This window comes from Drosophila suzukii, chromosome X (assembly GCF_043229965.1).
Source record: "Drosophila suzukii chromosome X, CBGP_Dsuzu_IsoJpt1.0, whole genome shotgun sequence".
NCBI classification, from domain to species: Eukaryota; Metazoa; Arthropoda; class Insecta; order Diptera; family Drosophilidae; genus Drosophila; species Drosophila suzukii.
In genome coordinates this window covers 14,621,739-14,635,922 of record NC_092084.1, presented here as the reverse complement: position 1 = coordinate 14,635,922, position 14,184 = coordinate 14,621,739, and the positions used below count along the sequence as shown (strand labels likewise).

The following is a 14,184-nucleotide window of genomic DNA, read 5'->3' as shown; positions in this document are numbered from 1 at the left end:
TGCAACTTGATAAGTGGACAAATTCACTCTACGCCCATGGTTCTCCAAACTTAAGGCTCGTTCCCAAACTCCAAACTCTTAACACCCGTCTTCTCCCTTTGCTCTGATCCTCTGAGTGGATGGGATGGCTTAGGCGGCACTTGAAGGCTCCAGGAGGAGAACCCAGCACAGAAACGATGGTAAATAGGTGGTAACACATCCTTAAATATTTACCCGGCGGTGGGTGAGTTGTTGGGGATGTCTTGACCGGGTAAGCCGCTAAGCTAACCTTGTTACACACGCCACATCCACATCCACATCCGTATCCGCATCCGCATCCACATCCTCGACGGATGCTGATGGTGTCGGCGGTCGGGAGAACCGATTTGCCATGTGTCAGGTGGATGAAGCGCGGCAGCAAAGGAGCAACGTTAACAAGTTGCCCACCTGGGCACATGTGTAGAGATTTACTGCGGGGGCAGGGGGCATTCTGGGAGGTCCTGGGCGGTCCTGGGAAGTCCCAGCTGTCTGGCTTCCCAGTGGATGCCAGCTGTCTGTCCCGATCCAAACCCATCGGCTCCGCTCGCCTGCATCCTTTGTCTTTGCCATCGAACAGGGATATGGAGAAGGGGATAGAATATAGGGTATAGTGTACAGGGTACAGGGTATAGGGGATGCCGGGATAGGAGACTCGGGGACAACTGACAGCCAGTTCCGCGGTGCACTCCCCCAATTTTCCCCAGACACTTTTACCGTGCGCTTTTATTATTATAAAATACGCATGAGTTAGTGTGCATATTTCATGGATTTTGTGTATAAAAGGGATAAAAATGCAATCAGTTGCAAAAACCAGCAAAGTGAAACGGACATAGGATGGAGCTGCAGGTGGAGGAGCAGTCTGCTTTCACCCATCCCACCTTTCCATCTCACACCTTTTTTTTATCCAACAATCCAAAACGAATCCCCGCCAGCTGTCACCCGCAAAATCTACGCGAAATCCCAGCTGAAATCTCCCGCACAATGCGATTTGTCCACACAAAAAGACCTTGATCCTGGCTAATTTCATAATGGAAATCTATGAGCTAGTGTGAAGTGGCTACGGATAAAGTGGAATCCAAGGACAAAGGCCACATAGAATCCTATTCTCTGCATGATTTCTTTCATTCCTACATTTTTAGTTTATAGTGGTGACCCAAATTTAAATGTACCTAAACATAAATACGGAAAATACCCAATTAGCCAACGAATATTGATCATCAACACTTAATTATTATCGATTATCATTTAAGGTGGTATCTTAATTCTTGTAAACTGGTATTCCACAATTTTTGGGACCAATAACCCCCCAGACAGCGCAGGAAAATCCACTTTTCAGGGTCAGGTTTCCATCCACTGAATCGAACCATGTGTATAATCGAACCCCGGGCCAATTACTCAATATGATGGATGACCCACCGAATGCTTAAATGAGTTGCCCGACCAAAAACCCCGTAGAGCACACTAAAAAGGGGCTGGAGGTGGTGGTGGTGACCCTCACACGCACACACACACACGTACCGCACCGTAACAGGTGACCTCAACCAGAGCAAATGAGCAAATGTCGGATTAAACAGAACTTGGAGCCCGTGGAAAGGTGAAAAGAGAATAGCTTCAAGTGGGTCTTCGAGGGTGGGTCTAAGATGGTCTAGAGTTCCGCTGCCAATGCAAACACTCGCAAAAAAATCAGGATATGCATAAAGTATGGCAGATGGAAAACCTAAATCCAATTATTTCCTTCACAAATTCATTGCTAACATGTAGTGTTTTACACTTGAATAGGTTCCTTGGATGATATACTGCTTTCACTGTGCTAAAAATCTTATAAATAGAGGGCGGAAATTACTTTTTAAATCTTTACCGATCTCTAATTAGCTAAAAATATACGGATTTATAAAGATTAGGATTACAATTATTTGTGATTGTATGCAAAAAGTGTGTAGCTTATCAGGTCTGAAAATCGGATGTTAAAAAACAATCCCTTGTATAGTCCAAAGTATTGGTTATTTTTAAATAGAAGTTTCCTTTTGGAAATACCATTTTTAATGATGGGGAACTGTATGTCTTTATAATACAAATAGATAAATGTGAAAACCTTTAGATCATATTAATGTTATAATCACTTAGAGATTGTATGTTAAAAGAACGGTTACTATATGTTTTGATTTTATTTCATTTTTATTTGTGGGCTAATAACCACATTAAAATTAGTTTAATATTATAAAGCAACTGTACAATTACCCCCCTTTTCGCTCAGTGTCGAAATGAAGCCGGGGCATATGCATGTGTGTGTGGGTGCTGCCTGGTTAAGGACACAAAAGTCATGACTGGCATGAGAACGAGCTCAAGTGCCATTGAGGAGGAGTGCTCATATTCCCAGACCCGCCACGCCCCCTCAGCCCACCGCCCCCGCCCACCGAAAGGAGCGGCGCAAGTGCGCGAGTAAATTCAAGAAACAATTTTCAGGAATGACTTAACTTTTGCGTTTATGTGAAAAGTTTCGCAACGTGATGTTATGCGAGAGCGGCGAAAGGATATGCAATTCACTGGCATCCTCTGTGTGTTGGTGTGGGTGCTGAAGTGTGTGTGTGTGCGTGTCACTGTGTATCTGTGTGGGTGAAATGGTTGAAATGGGTAAGGGTGATTCACTAGAACCACTCGAATCAGTGGAATCGCAGCGAAAGACTCTGCTCCAGGTCCAGGCCCCTGGTGATGTGGCCAAAGTCCTCGGCGTCCAGCTTGTCCTTCTCGGCCAGGATCTGATTGAGCCGCCAGCGCATCGCTCGCGATTCCCGCCGCGTTGCCGGTAGGCGGGCCAAAAGGGCGTGGCACTGCTCGGCGCTCAGCAGGCCATCGCCATCCTCGTCGAAGAGGCGCAGCGTGTAGGCCAACTTCCGGTCGAGCGGTTCGCCGCGCCGGAAATTGGCCAGGCCGCTCACAAAGTGCCGGAAGCCGAGCGACGGATGCAACATGGCGTCCACCAGACGCTCCGCCAACGGATGGGCGGCCACCGGCGGCACTCGCAGCAGTTCGCTCCTCAAGACCCGATCCTCCGAGTCGCGATCAAGGGACTGATAGTGCCCGTACAGGTAGTCAAGTCGTGCCAGCGAGAATCCCGTCTCCGCCTGGATTTCCAGCAGCTCCTCGCCGGTCAGGTGACGGGAGGCGGCCGTGCCCATCGCATCGATTCGACCAATCCTTCGCGCAGCTCGATAATACGAAAATATATATAAGGGATTACTTCTGGTTATTTTTATGGAGCGCTTTTCCTGTGTATATGTGGGTGTAGCCTTGGGGTGTGTGTAAATGTGTGTGACACTCCCGGGGGGAGCGATCGATAAGGAAAAGCCTTGTTCGATCGGAAATATGATCAGGGATCACTGTAGGTAGTAGTTTTCATATTTTTCATTAGAGTAAACATCCTCATTTTGACCTTTTTTTTTGCATTATGCCAGCTAAAACACAGATTTTTTAAGGCGGAAAAATGTAATTCAGATTCTAGTCATAAATATTTTTTTTCTTCTTGGTTCATATCTGTATGTTATTGTTATTTAACCATTATAACGTAGAGATTCAAATGAAGTTTGGTCACATATCTTAAATATGTCAAGTCAAGTAATAATAAACCCGTCTTATTAGCTTGGGTTTTTTACAGCTCCATGGTTAATGGCTAAGGTTATTCATACTAAGCCATGAGGTTGGCTACCTTTTAAAGGACTCACGACGAGCCAGTCATGGGAATTAGCTCACATATCTCAGCCACGGCGCAATGATAACATATTATATGAATTTGAGTCGGAGCGCGGCGACACCTGACAGCCGCCACTTACCCCTGATCCGGATGTTCTGGACAAAGCCCTCACTCATTGTGGCATGTGTCAAAATTAATTTCGTAGGCAATATTTTGACGGGCTTTCATGCTAAGCTGAGAGGGTCACGCCCTTTCCGTTCCCCCTCTAAACCGGCACACCCTACTCCGTTTTGAAATTTCGGGGAATATGTTAGCATCGTGTGAGAGTAGGTAGCACTTTTTCTCGTACCCTGTAATTTGCAGGTATTCTAGATCCATAGGATATTAATATATCACGCAGAAAGATGGAAAACGGTAATTTATGGTTTGTATATTTGCTTAATGAACACTTGCTTTGTTTTTGACTTACTGACGAGACTTGTTTAAAAAGGTCTTGACAACCTATAGAAAAAATCGTCGGATTATATGAGATATCAATTTTGGTTGATTGGTTAAGGTCTTATGACACTTACTTGATTCTTGACAACCATTTTAAAAACCATTTTATGTTAGGTTGCCATAACTTTAAAAAATAAATCATATAGTTAGTCAAAAATCAGGCAAGTGTCATAAATTAAAATATCGTAAAAATCGCAGCATATTTTCTAGAAACTGTAAAGATATTAAATCCTTAAATAAAAAAAAAACAACATAAAAAATACTGTAACAACTTTTTAGTTTTCAAATAAAAAGACTTGACTAAATTAAGGATATACTTATACACTCTATGGAGTCTGAAACTCCTTATCTATATCTTATATTGGGTATGAAAATGTAACCACGGCAAGGTAGAAAATAAGTGCCGGGGTGTATCTAGATACTTTCCGTCACTAAATGCTACTCACATGCAAAGTTAAGTTTGCCCTCTGGTTTTATTTCCCCCGCTTGGTATTGGATTGTTTGCCTCTAGTTTGGGTTTCGTTTCGTAACGTTTAGATTTTGTTGTTTTGTGCGCGTTTTTTTTTCGGGCAGTCATTGCTCGAATCTGGTAGAATGGAATTTTTTCCACATCATCCGAGGGATTTGGGAATGGTTAAGAGACGGGGGGGGACCCGAAACCCCAGTTCCTCCTGATGGCATCACTCCCACAATATGCAAATCTCATTGCGACGCATTGAAGAGACCACAAACTTGGGGGGGGGCACTGATGTCCTGATAGCTGATATTAAAACCATTACTCCGATACCTGGTGACCTCCCACCCAATCCACAGAACCACCTCCTTTCACACTCACCTCACAGCAAGGCAACAAATTACAAAAATTAAGAGAACATTTTTGCGGATGAAAGGCATTTGGTTGGGTGGTGCGGAATGGCAAGGTGGGCACGGCAGGCGACAAAAGTGGCCAAAGTCCTGCCCATCAGTATTTCCCGCCCCCAAATAGGAGGTGTGAAGTTCCTGGGCCACGCCCCCACGCCCCTTTTGTGTGTGTGTGTGCCAGTGGGTGTGTGCAAATTAATGAAATTAAATCGTCTTTATTTGATGGTTGTGAGAACCGGAGAAAAGAATTCACTCCTCGTCACCGCAGGACGCATGGCAAATATCCTAATGGAATGCAGACTGAAATAAAAGAGGACTCTCTGCAGGTGTACTTCAAGCAACATTGTTTGAAACCCGAAAATTTGGGGGGAACTTTCGGAAATAACAATAATAAAATTACAAGATTAGAGAAGTACGAATTAGTCATCCAAAGGGGATTAAAGAAAAGTTAAAGAGCAGATCACAAAATTTAGGAGAGATACAAATTCACGAAGACAAATCTTTATACCAACACTATACCAAAATACCTACTCTTAAAAATGTTATATTTATGTGAAATTCATCAAAATAATGAACTATAGTCAAGTTCCATTTGCTTTTCTAAATACTTTTAGAACCAATCTATTTTTTAAATGTTATGTGCTTTTACCCTTCATCTTTCATCGATTTCTGCTTAAAGTCTAGTTGGACCCCAAAGGCTTTCAAGCCAGGGCATTCCCACTTCGATACCTTGTCGAAAAACCCGAATATCGTCTCGACTGGATGGCTGAATTAAATGGGAATGGGAATGGGAACCGGGATGGGGTATACGTATTGGGTGAACGCAGATTGCGTTTTCACTTTCATCATTGCATTTAATACGGATGAAATTGTTTGGTGATGGGATCCGAAACGTGATGCGAATACCCAGAATTAATTGCAATCGGAGAGACGGCGACCAAGGAATCAAGCCGATTTCCAGGGAGCCAGCAATCCTACGCTCATAATATCGTTGGATGCCCCACCGTTTTCTGTTCTTTGTGCCCTGTCGTACGTTTCCCATTCTGCATGCTGGGTGCTACACTGGGCGAAAATATTTGAAGTAAGTAGAGGAACCTTTTACAAGAAGGTGTTACTTTTTTATAACACCTATACTGATGTATTCATTCAAGAGGTAAGACATATATTTGATCACTTAAGATCTTTAGATACAATGATGGTATACAAATATTAAACGATCATTCTTGAATTGAGAATATTGTCCTTGAATTGAGAACATTGTTCTTGAATTGAGAACATTCGTTCTTAAAAACCATGTAAGTACATTTTGGTAGCAATATAAGAACAATATGGTGAAAAGAGAAAAATTAAATTGAATTTATTTTACAACTTTTTGATAATACAACATACAACAACATACAATGTACTTAAATACCGCCAATTCAACTTGATTCGAGCAAAATAAAAACATTTTCAACTTAAATATGTCGTTCTATTTTTAAGAACATTTTCAACTCAAATGACAACGTCAAATTTTTCTCTGTGTACAAAAATGTAAATGATAAAATCATAATCTAATACTTGTGAGTTATTTGTCATGGCCTACTTAATGTCCAAAAAATATTTAAGGTTATTTATTCGTAAAAACTTACCTGGGATGCTTATGTGATTATCATGTACATTAAACAATTTTTTTAAAGATTAATAAAATTAAAGGAAAGTATTTTAATAATTAATGTTACAACCATAAAAATAATAATTACATTATTACAATTTATAACCTTCTTAATCATAACACTATTTTCACAAGTATTATCCTTGTATTTCTTTAAGAAAGTATCTCAGCTGTGGCAACCGTTCTTTCGCTCAGTGTGCCGACTCGATGGTGTCGGTAAATGCTGCCAGTGGCTTTCTTTTGTCGCTGGCCGCACAAAAGCAGCGGGGCAAAGGACACCACACCACAACAACACAACACCTTTTTCCGGCTGCCCCTGTCGTCCTGCCACGCCCACACGCCCTAACGCCCAATGGGGAATCCCCCATTCCCCATTCCCCATCCCCCATTCCCCATCCCCCATCCACAGTTCCATTTCCATTTCCGGCACCCGTGTGGGAATCGCCCGCTGATCTTTGCAAAAGGTGCCCAGCGGCCGGTACTAAATCCAATCCCCCCAATCCCCCCATTTTTGTACAGCCCAGCGGATCCAATGGACAACAGAAATTAGCAACTAGAATCAACAGACAAACGACAATTAACGGATGGGAATGAGCATAAGGTGGCTGAGCTGGGGGCGCGGGTCGGATTGAGTGGAAATGAATAAGTAAGTGAGTGGACCGTCTGTGGGTGGTTGCTCTCAGGTGCTTTCAGGTGTTTTCAGGTGTTTTTTGGGGGTGGGGTGCATCGCAAATTGTTTGGAACAAACGCCGTTCCAAACCGAAGGGAACACAACCGGGAAGAGAAGGTGGTGCTCCATGGGCATTTGGCCCCGAAAAAGGAAAGAAAGACGTAGGTGTAACCACCACCTGGCGATTTGGTATTTTGGGCTTTCCCCTTTCGGCTCTGCCAATGCCTTTGGACCCATTGTGGTCGCTTTTCCCAAAAAAAGAAATGAAAGGAAAAAAGAAGGTGGTAGATATGCATAGAAGGTGGCTCTATATGTCCGACCGGGCTGCTTTATTGTTCTTTTCCCATGTCTGTTTTCTGGGCCAACTGCGGGCCACTCAAGCCCTTAAATTTATACGCAGAGCATTCAGTACTCAGATTTTCTATTTCAAGGAATTTTATTTTTATACAAGCTTAAGGATACTGACGAGAAAAATGTTCCTTTTCAGTCCAGAATTGGTTCCGAAAGGGTTTAATTTTATCTCCATATAAAATATGACAATTTCTTCCTACGATATAAAAAAATGCAAGCTTATAGTATACATTTGAAATCTTTCCTACTCTTTAAGCAGACTAACAACACTTAATATCTCATTTTGAAGACATTTCTAATATATTTTTATTTATTTCTTTATATTTTATCTATTCTAATGCTACAAAATTATGTTGTAGTTAGGACACTAGTGACAAAATGTCACTTAGCTAATTTTGTAATATTTTATGTTGTTTCTAAATAACATGGTTAAATTTTCTTTATATTTGTTATATTTTTATACTTTAAGATATTTATTTACTTGTGGCTCTCGCAAATATTCGAGCAAAAAACTTAAAAACTACAGAGATTTCTCCCAAACTTTGGACGAAACTTTCTGGGAATTGCAAAAAAGATGATTAATTCAGGTCTTAGGTAAGTGTTTCATTATAAGAATTGCAGAGTTGTCTTAAAATACCTCTCTCTATGTCCGATGAATGGTAAATAGCTAAGATATTTTGGGCTATTTTGGGTAAGGAATCTTAAAGTGGCGCCCGCATAGTACAAACTTACCTTCCCCGGCTGCCCTGCCACCAACCCTTCCCTTCCCCTTCCCTTCCCCTTCCCTTCCCCTTCCCTTCCCCTTCCCTTCCCCTTCCCTTCCCCTTCCCTTCCCCTTCCCTTCCCCTTCCCTTCCCCTTCCCTTCCCCTTCCCTGAACCCACCATCTTTTTCGGCCCACGCGGCGTATGAGGAATGCGAAATTGCTCATACCGCCCGTGGTCCCGCATTTAAGGAACTGGGTGACAGTTGATTTGCCTGTCGGCAGTCGCAGCGCGCAGTTCGCTTTTTTTTAGGAGTGGTAGGAGAACCAGGAGCACTGAGAGCTTGGGAGCCCTAGGAGCCCTGGGAGCCCTGGGAGCCCTGAAGGCGGCACTGCGGGCACTGCAATTACGGCGACTACAGATTTTTCTAAGAAAACCGCACCAGGCGACGACGGCATTCCAAAGTAAATTACAAACAAAAATGTTGCAACGAAAACGAAATCGCAAACGGGACCCAAAAGCGGAAACCGCAACAGCCAACAAAAATGTAAACAAGGGTTTGGGGGGCAGGATGGGTTGATTTTTTGGGGCGGGAAAAAACAAAGCACAGCGAAAAAAGGGCAGGAAAAAATCAAATTGAAAATGAAATGCAGGGGGTGTGGAGAGGGAGGGTTTCAGGAGGAGCAGGAGGAGCAGGAGGAGCCGGAGGAATTCCAAGAGCCTTGGCGGCCAAGCGACTGACGCCGTCCGTCTTCCAGTCTTTCGGTCGCCAAGGACCGAACATCCATCCCCATCCAGCCACCCCATCCCAGCGAGAACCCCACCCCATTTCCGCCGCCCTCGGTGGCCTTGCCTTGCTTATGCAATTTGGTATGTGTTTCCCAAGAAACCTTTGTTGCATTATTGCCGCAATTTGCAGAAGTGGTGACGTGAGAGCCATCAGAGTGCTGCGTCCACGAATATTGCCCTGCCCCGCCATGCCCTGCCTCCTTTCCCCGCCCTCCCGAGTCCTTCGTCCTGCCTCTTCATCCTTCGAACCCCTCGAACCCCTCGAGCCGCCTCCTTTCCGCGCTGCCCCTTCAGGCAGACAGCGAACAAATAACAACTAAGTTGGCAATTTGAAGTCGCGCGAGAAGGGCACTTGGCCATCTCAAACCGAAGTTTGATACCCTTGACATTATATAGGAATTTTTATTTAAATTTGTACAATTTCATTTAATAATTTATTTATTTATTTGATGCCAATATATAGCAATATAGCAATATATAGCAAAAAAAACAAATGCCATAGTGAACCATAACTAGTTTGTTCTGAAGAATTCGCGTAAAAGCAAATCCATGTTAAGTCTGATCTTATCGTTTCTATGCAATTTTAGCATTCTTATTTTTATTTAAAAGGACTATTAGAAATAAACTCATTATTTTCCTAACATTTTCAAGTTTAAAGAGTTTTTATTTAATTTTATATAGTTTAATCTAAACATTTTAAATACTTTTATTTGTATCTAATATTTAATCCCGGCTACAAGAATTTAACAAAAGGTTTTTTATCAAAAACCAAACTATTAGATTCCCTGTTTAGAAAAGTCCATTTGTTCCATGAACATTTTTCTGCTTTTGATAGGTATATGTTTTTGGTTCATATCAAAATATGGTAAAATTAAAACACCTATAAATATTAGATAAAATACTCCCGTCTAATTTACCATCTTAAAATAAGAGCCACAATTTAGTTGGATTTCTTGTTTATTCACCGAAAGAATCAATTTGAAGTTTAAGCGATTAACCCTCGGTGAGTGCGTAGGTCATAAGGGCCAGGATTCCGGCGTTTCCCAGGGTGGCCACTTGGGCGCCTAAGCCCTCGACGAAGCGATCGGCCAGGGCTGCTCCATACCGGGCCATAAAGGCGGTGGCCGCCACGCCGAAGTACAGATGGTTCCCATCCTTGATCGCCAGATACAGGGTGGAACCAATGTTGCCCAGCAGGGCGAGATCCTTGAGCGTCTCCGTGGAACTGTCCCAGTCGTCGCCCATCTTGCCGATCATGTCGTAGAAGAGGGGGATTAGTGACAGGCCATGCACCAGCGCCACTCCCGATTGATCGGATACCAGGTAGAACTCGATGTTTGCCAGCGGTAGCGGGATGACCTCCAGAATGCTGGCCGAGATCATGAAGGTGCGCCCACACTCGTCCGGCTCCTCCGTGTAGGAGCGCACCAGGCCCAGCAGGCCATGGACCAGGCTAAAAGATGCCGCCAAATAGCCGTACGGATGGTCCGCCGGGGTCAGCGAGTACATCGCGTAGATGCAGGCCGAGATCAGCAGCAGATTGACTAGAGCCCCAACCACATGCATTTCGCAGCTTTCTCGAATTTTTCACTAAAATATCACGATCCGAAAAATCACTTATTTTGACCGAATGCTAGCACTAGGAATTTTGAATGTTGCTTGCTTGAGACAGAGATGTGGAGTGACTGAAACCCAATGGGTCTCTGTCGATAAGGTTTTGAGTGGCTTGTCATAGCCAACTTTATAAACTTTTACTTAAAACAAAAAAAGGCAGAGTACACTACATTTTATTTGTTCTGAAGAATTCGTCTTATAGCAAATACATTCTAGTTTCTATGCAACTTTGGTATTAATCTTGCAACATAAGTTTGTTCTGTAGAATTCGCGTAGAAGAAAGTGCGTGTTATTTTTGATTTACTAGTTTCTTTACTAGTTTCTGTGAAAATGTAGTATAATTTCTTAACTTCCTGGTTCTTTATTAATAATAATATAATTTTCTTGAGATGTACAAGTTCTAAGACCCAAATGCTCTCCATCAATAAGGTTTTGAGTAACTTGTCATGGTCACTCTAAAATGTTTTTTTTTTACATATAACTTAGACTAGTGTTGACCAATGTTATGTTGTCCTCAAGAATTCGCGTTGTAGCAAATGCCTGTTATTTTTGATCTAATCGTTTCTGTGCAATTTTGGCGTTATTTAAGGAAAATAAGTTTGTTCTGAAGAATTCGCGATGAAGCAAATTCGTGTCATTTCCGATTTACTAGTTTCTGTGATAATGTAGCATTTCTTTTTTTCTGGTTTTTAAATATTAGTAATTTTCTTGAGATGTACAATAAATAAAACCCTAATGATTTCCATCAATGAGGTTTTAAGTATCTTGTCATGCTCATTCTAAGATGTTCCTTTACATATAACTAAGGCCAAGGTCGACCATTATTATGTTATTCTGAAGAATTCGCGTTGAAGCAAATGCATGTTTTTTCAGATCCGAGTGTTTCCAAAATAAGTGTTTTTCCAAGGGTATTTAAACAGCAACTTATGTTCCTTTGCTTGCCCCTTTTTTAATTCTTATGAATTTCCTTTCACCTGAATTCCTGAACCCAATGGCCGCGCCAATGTAGAGTATTTCCAGGCATACCACCAACAACACCCGGAATGCGGAATGCGGAGCTAAGGGCAGCTCATCTCCAAAGTGGTTAACGTTGGCCTCCTCAGTTCCGGATTGAGCCGGGGATTACGCCCCAGGACGGATATTGGCAGGGGTACGAAGTTCCTGGTTGAGTGGTCAAAGAACACAACAGGGCCCAAGGACATCGATCATAACACCTGAACGCAGTTCATGAATAATAACCAACCCTTGGTTTAATTTCGATCCTAATCCCGAGCGCCTTTTTGCGGGATTCCATTGCTTCAATAAAACTGCAAAGTGCCAATTACAAAAATAACAAGTTAGCCCCAGAAACTTATGTTGGCTACCCAGTGTTTCTTCGTTTCGTTTCTTTTTTGGTTTCTTCTGTTTTTGTTTGCCCCGATGCATTATTAAGTTTATACCAAGAAATTGGCAGTGTGCTTGTATGTTGGCATGAATGTATGTCTGTGAGTGTGGCATTTAGCTGGCAAGGACATTTTCATGGTTTTCCAGTTCCGTTCCGACAGCAAAAGCAACTTTTTCGTAGCATACTTTTGCCGGCGCATTGATTGGCCCCGGGCATTTGTTGGACTGGCAGCAGGAGTCAACTAGCAGCTAACTTGATCCATCTGCAGGCCTGCAGCCAAAGTGCAGGATTCAGGAGTCAGGATACGGGACTCGGGACTCGGGACTCTGGATTCAGGACCCTGGACTCTGGACTCTGCACTCTGGATGGTCATGGGGTGGTCAACTCAAATTGACTGCAGCTGGGGCCCCAAACACGAAGAACTTTTGCCATCGCACCCCAAAAACAAAGCCCCAAGTACGAGTGCCAACTTGTATTGTTAAGGGTGGGGGGGGGGTCTCTTGGTTTTGAAGTACTGGGGGCTGGGATTAGGCAGGGGTGGGGCAAAATATTGACGGGGGGAGGCCAAACTGTGGCATGACCATCGAAAATAATATGAAATAAATTCCAATAGAGCATCCGAAGAATGAGAAGTTGAGTGGGCTCGAGCTGAGGTCAATTGGGTATTGGAAGGGGGATGAGGATTGGGATTGGCCAAGATGAGTGGCCATACTGTGTGGAGGGCAAGGGAAGGGTCAGGTCGGGTCGGGTCGAGTTAGGCTTATAGGGCGGGCTGCAAAAGGGCCGGCGAACAACAAATCCGTACAAATTGAATAAGAACTCAATCTTGGCTACTGTGCGAACAACTTTCCTTGCAAAGGACCCGTGACCAAGTCGGAATGATAAAAACACAGGCACACGCCCAAGATGCGGAAAAACATAAAGTACAGGAGGAGTGGTAGAAACAAAGGGGAGACCACTTTCCCGACCGAATGATACTTTTCAACTTAATACACTGACCATGAAAATGGCGTCTATAATGTCAATCAAATATAAAAAACATGTATGAAAGAAATTCAGTAAGCCTTAGGAGTATTTTATCACATTAAGAGGTGTTCTATTTTTGGCATATTGTTCTGGATATAGAATCTATTCATTAAATTAACTTAGTGATATTCGCTGACTTAACCAGTGATTTTTATTGTACTATTTACTAAACTACAGTATTAAATAGTAAATATAAATAACAGGACTTGGTAATCAAAGCTATAATACAAAACATATTCAATTGCACATTACCTCTTCTGAAAACATTTGAATAAATATAATATTAGGTACCATGTAAATCATACATACCGAATACTTAATACAAAACTTATAAAATTGCAATATCTAATCAGGAAATATATGAATAAAGGTAGAAAATATTGGATATAATCTAGATCATATTTACTTTAAACATTAAATAAATGTAAAACAACTTTATATTATATTAACTATCATGGTTATAGTTGGATATTTCCATATTTAAAATAAAATTAAATAGTTTGATTGAATGAGAATTCTTGGGATTTACTACTGACAAAGTATCAGCATTGTAAATCAATGAGATATTCAAGATTTTATAAAATTAAAAGGTAATTTTTGGATATGACCTAGCAATATCATAATAAATTTGCCACCTTCCAGACGGAATATGCCCAAAAACGTTCCGATAGATGGGTACGAAAAGAAATTGAATTGAAATTCCTTGGCAATTGTTTGTGTATCATTATGGTCATCATCAGTGGCCACGACTTTGGACTGTGTGTTTGTTTGTTTGTTTGTTTGCGCCCGATGTTATTATTATGGCTATCGATGCAGCAGGCCCCGATGAATGGGCCGGGCTTTAAAGTCGGTCTTACTTGGTACCGCGGGCACGTAGCCATAACCTAACTCAAGATATGCCGGCTTTAAGGACGCGTATTTCGGGGTC

The 14,184-nt window shown here is 42.3% G+C and overlaps 2 protein-coding genes across 2 annotated transcripts; both read right to left on the bottom strand.

Annotated features, from left to right (window-relative positions):
* Window positions 1–2,678: 2,678 nt before the first annotated feature.
* Window positions 2,679–3,882, bottom strand: LOC108018865 (calcineurin subunit B-like). Its single transcript, XM_017086453.2, has 2 exons — window positions 3,846–3,882; window positions 2,679–3,223 (listed from the first exon to the last, which is right to left on the bottom strand). The coding sequence occupies exons 1-2, from the start codon at window positions 3,880–3,882 to the stop codon at window positions 2,679–2,681; spliced, it is 582 nt and encodes a 193-aa protein (XP_016941942.1).
* A 6,289-nt stretch (window positions 3,883–10,171) lies between these two features.
* On the bottom strand, window positions 10,172–10,927 carry LOC108019026 (uncharacterized). The gene has a single exon (XM_017086640.3). The coding sequence runs from the start codon at window positions 10,796–10,798 to the stop codon at window positions 10,226–10,228; it is 573 nt and encodes a 190-aa protein (XP_016942129.1). The 5' UTR covers window positions 10,799–10,927; the 3' UTR covers window positions 10,172–10,225.
* Between the last annotated feature and the right edge of the window lie 3,257 nt (window positions 10,928–14,184).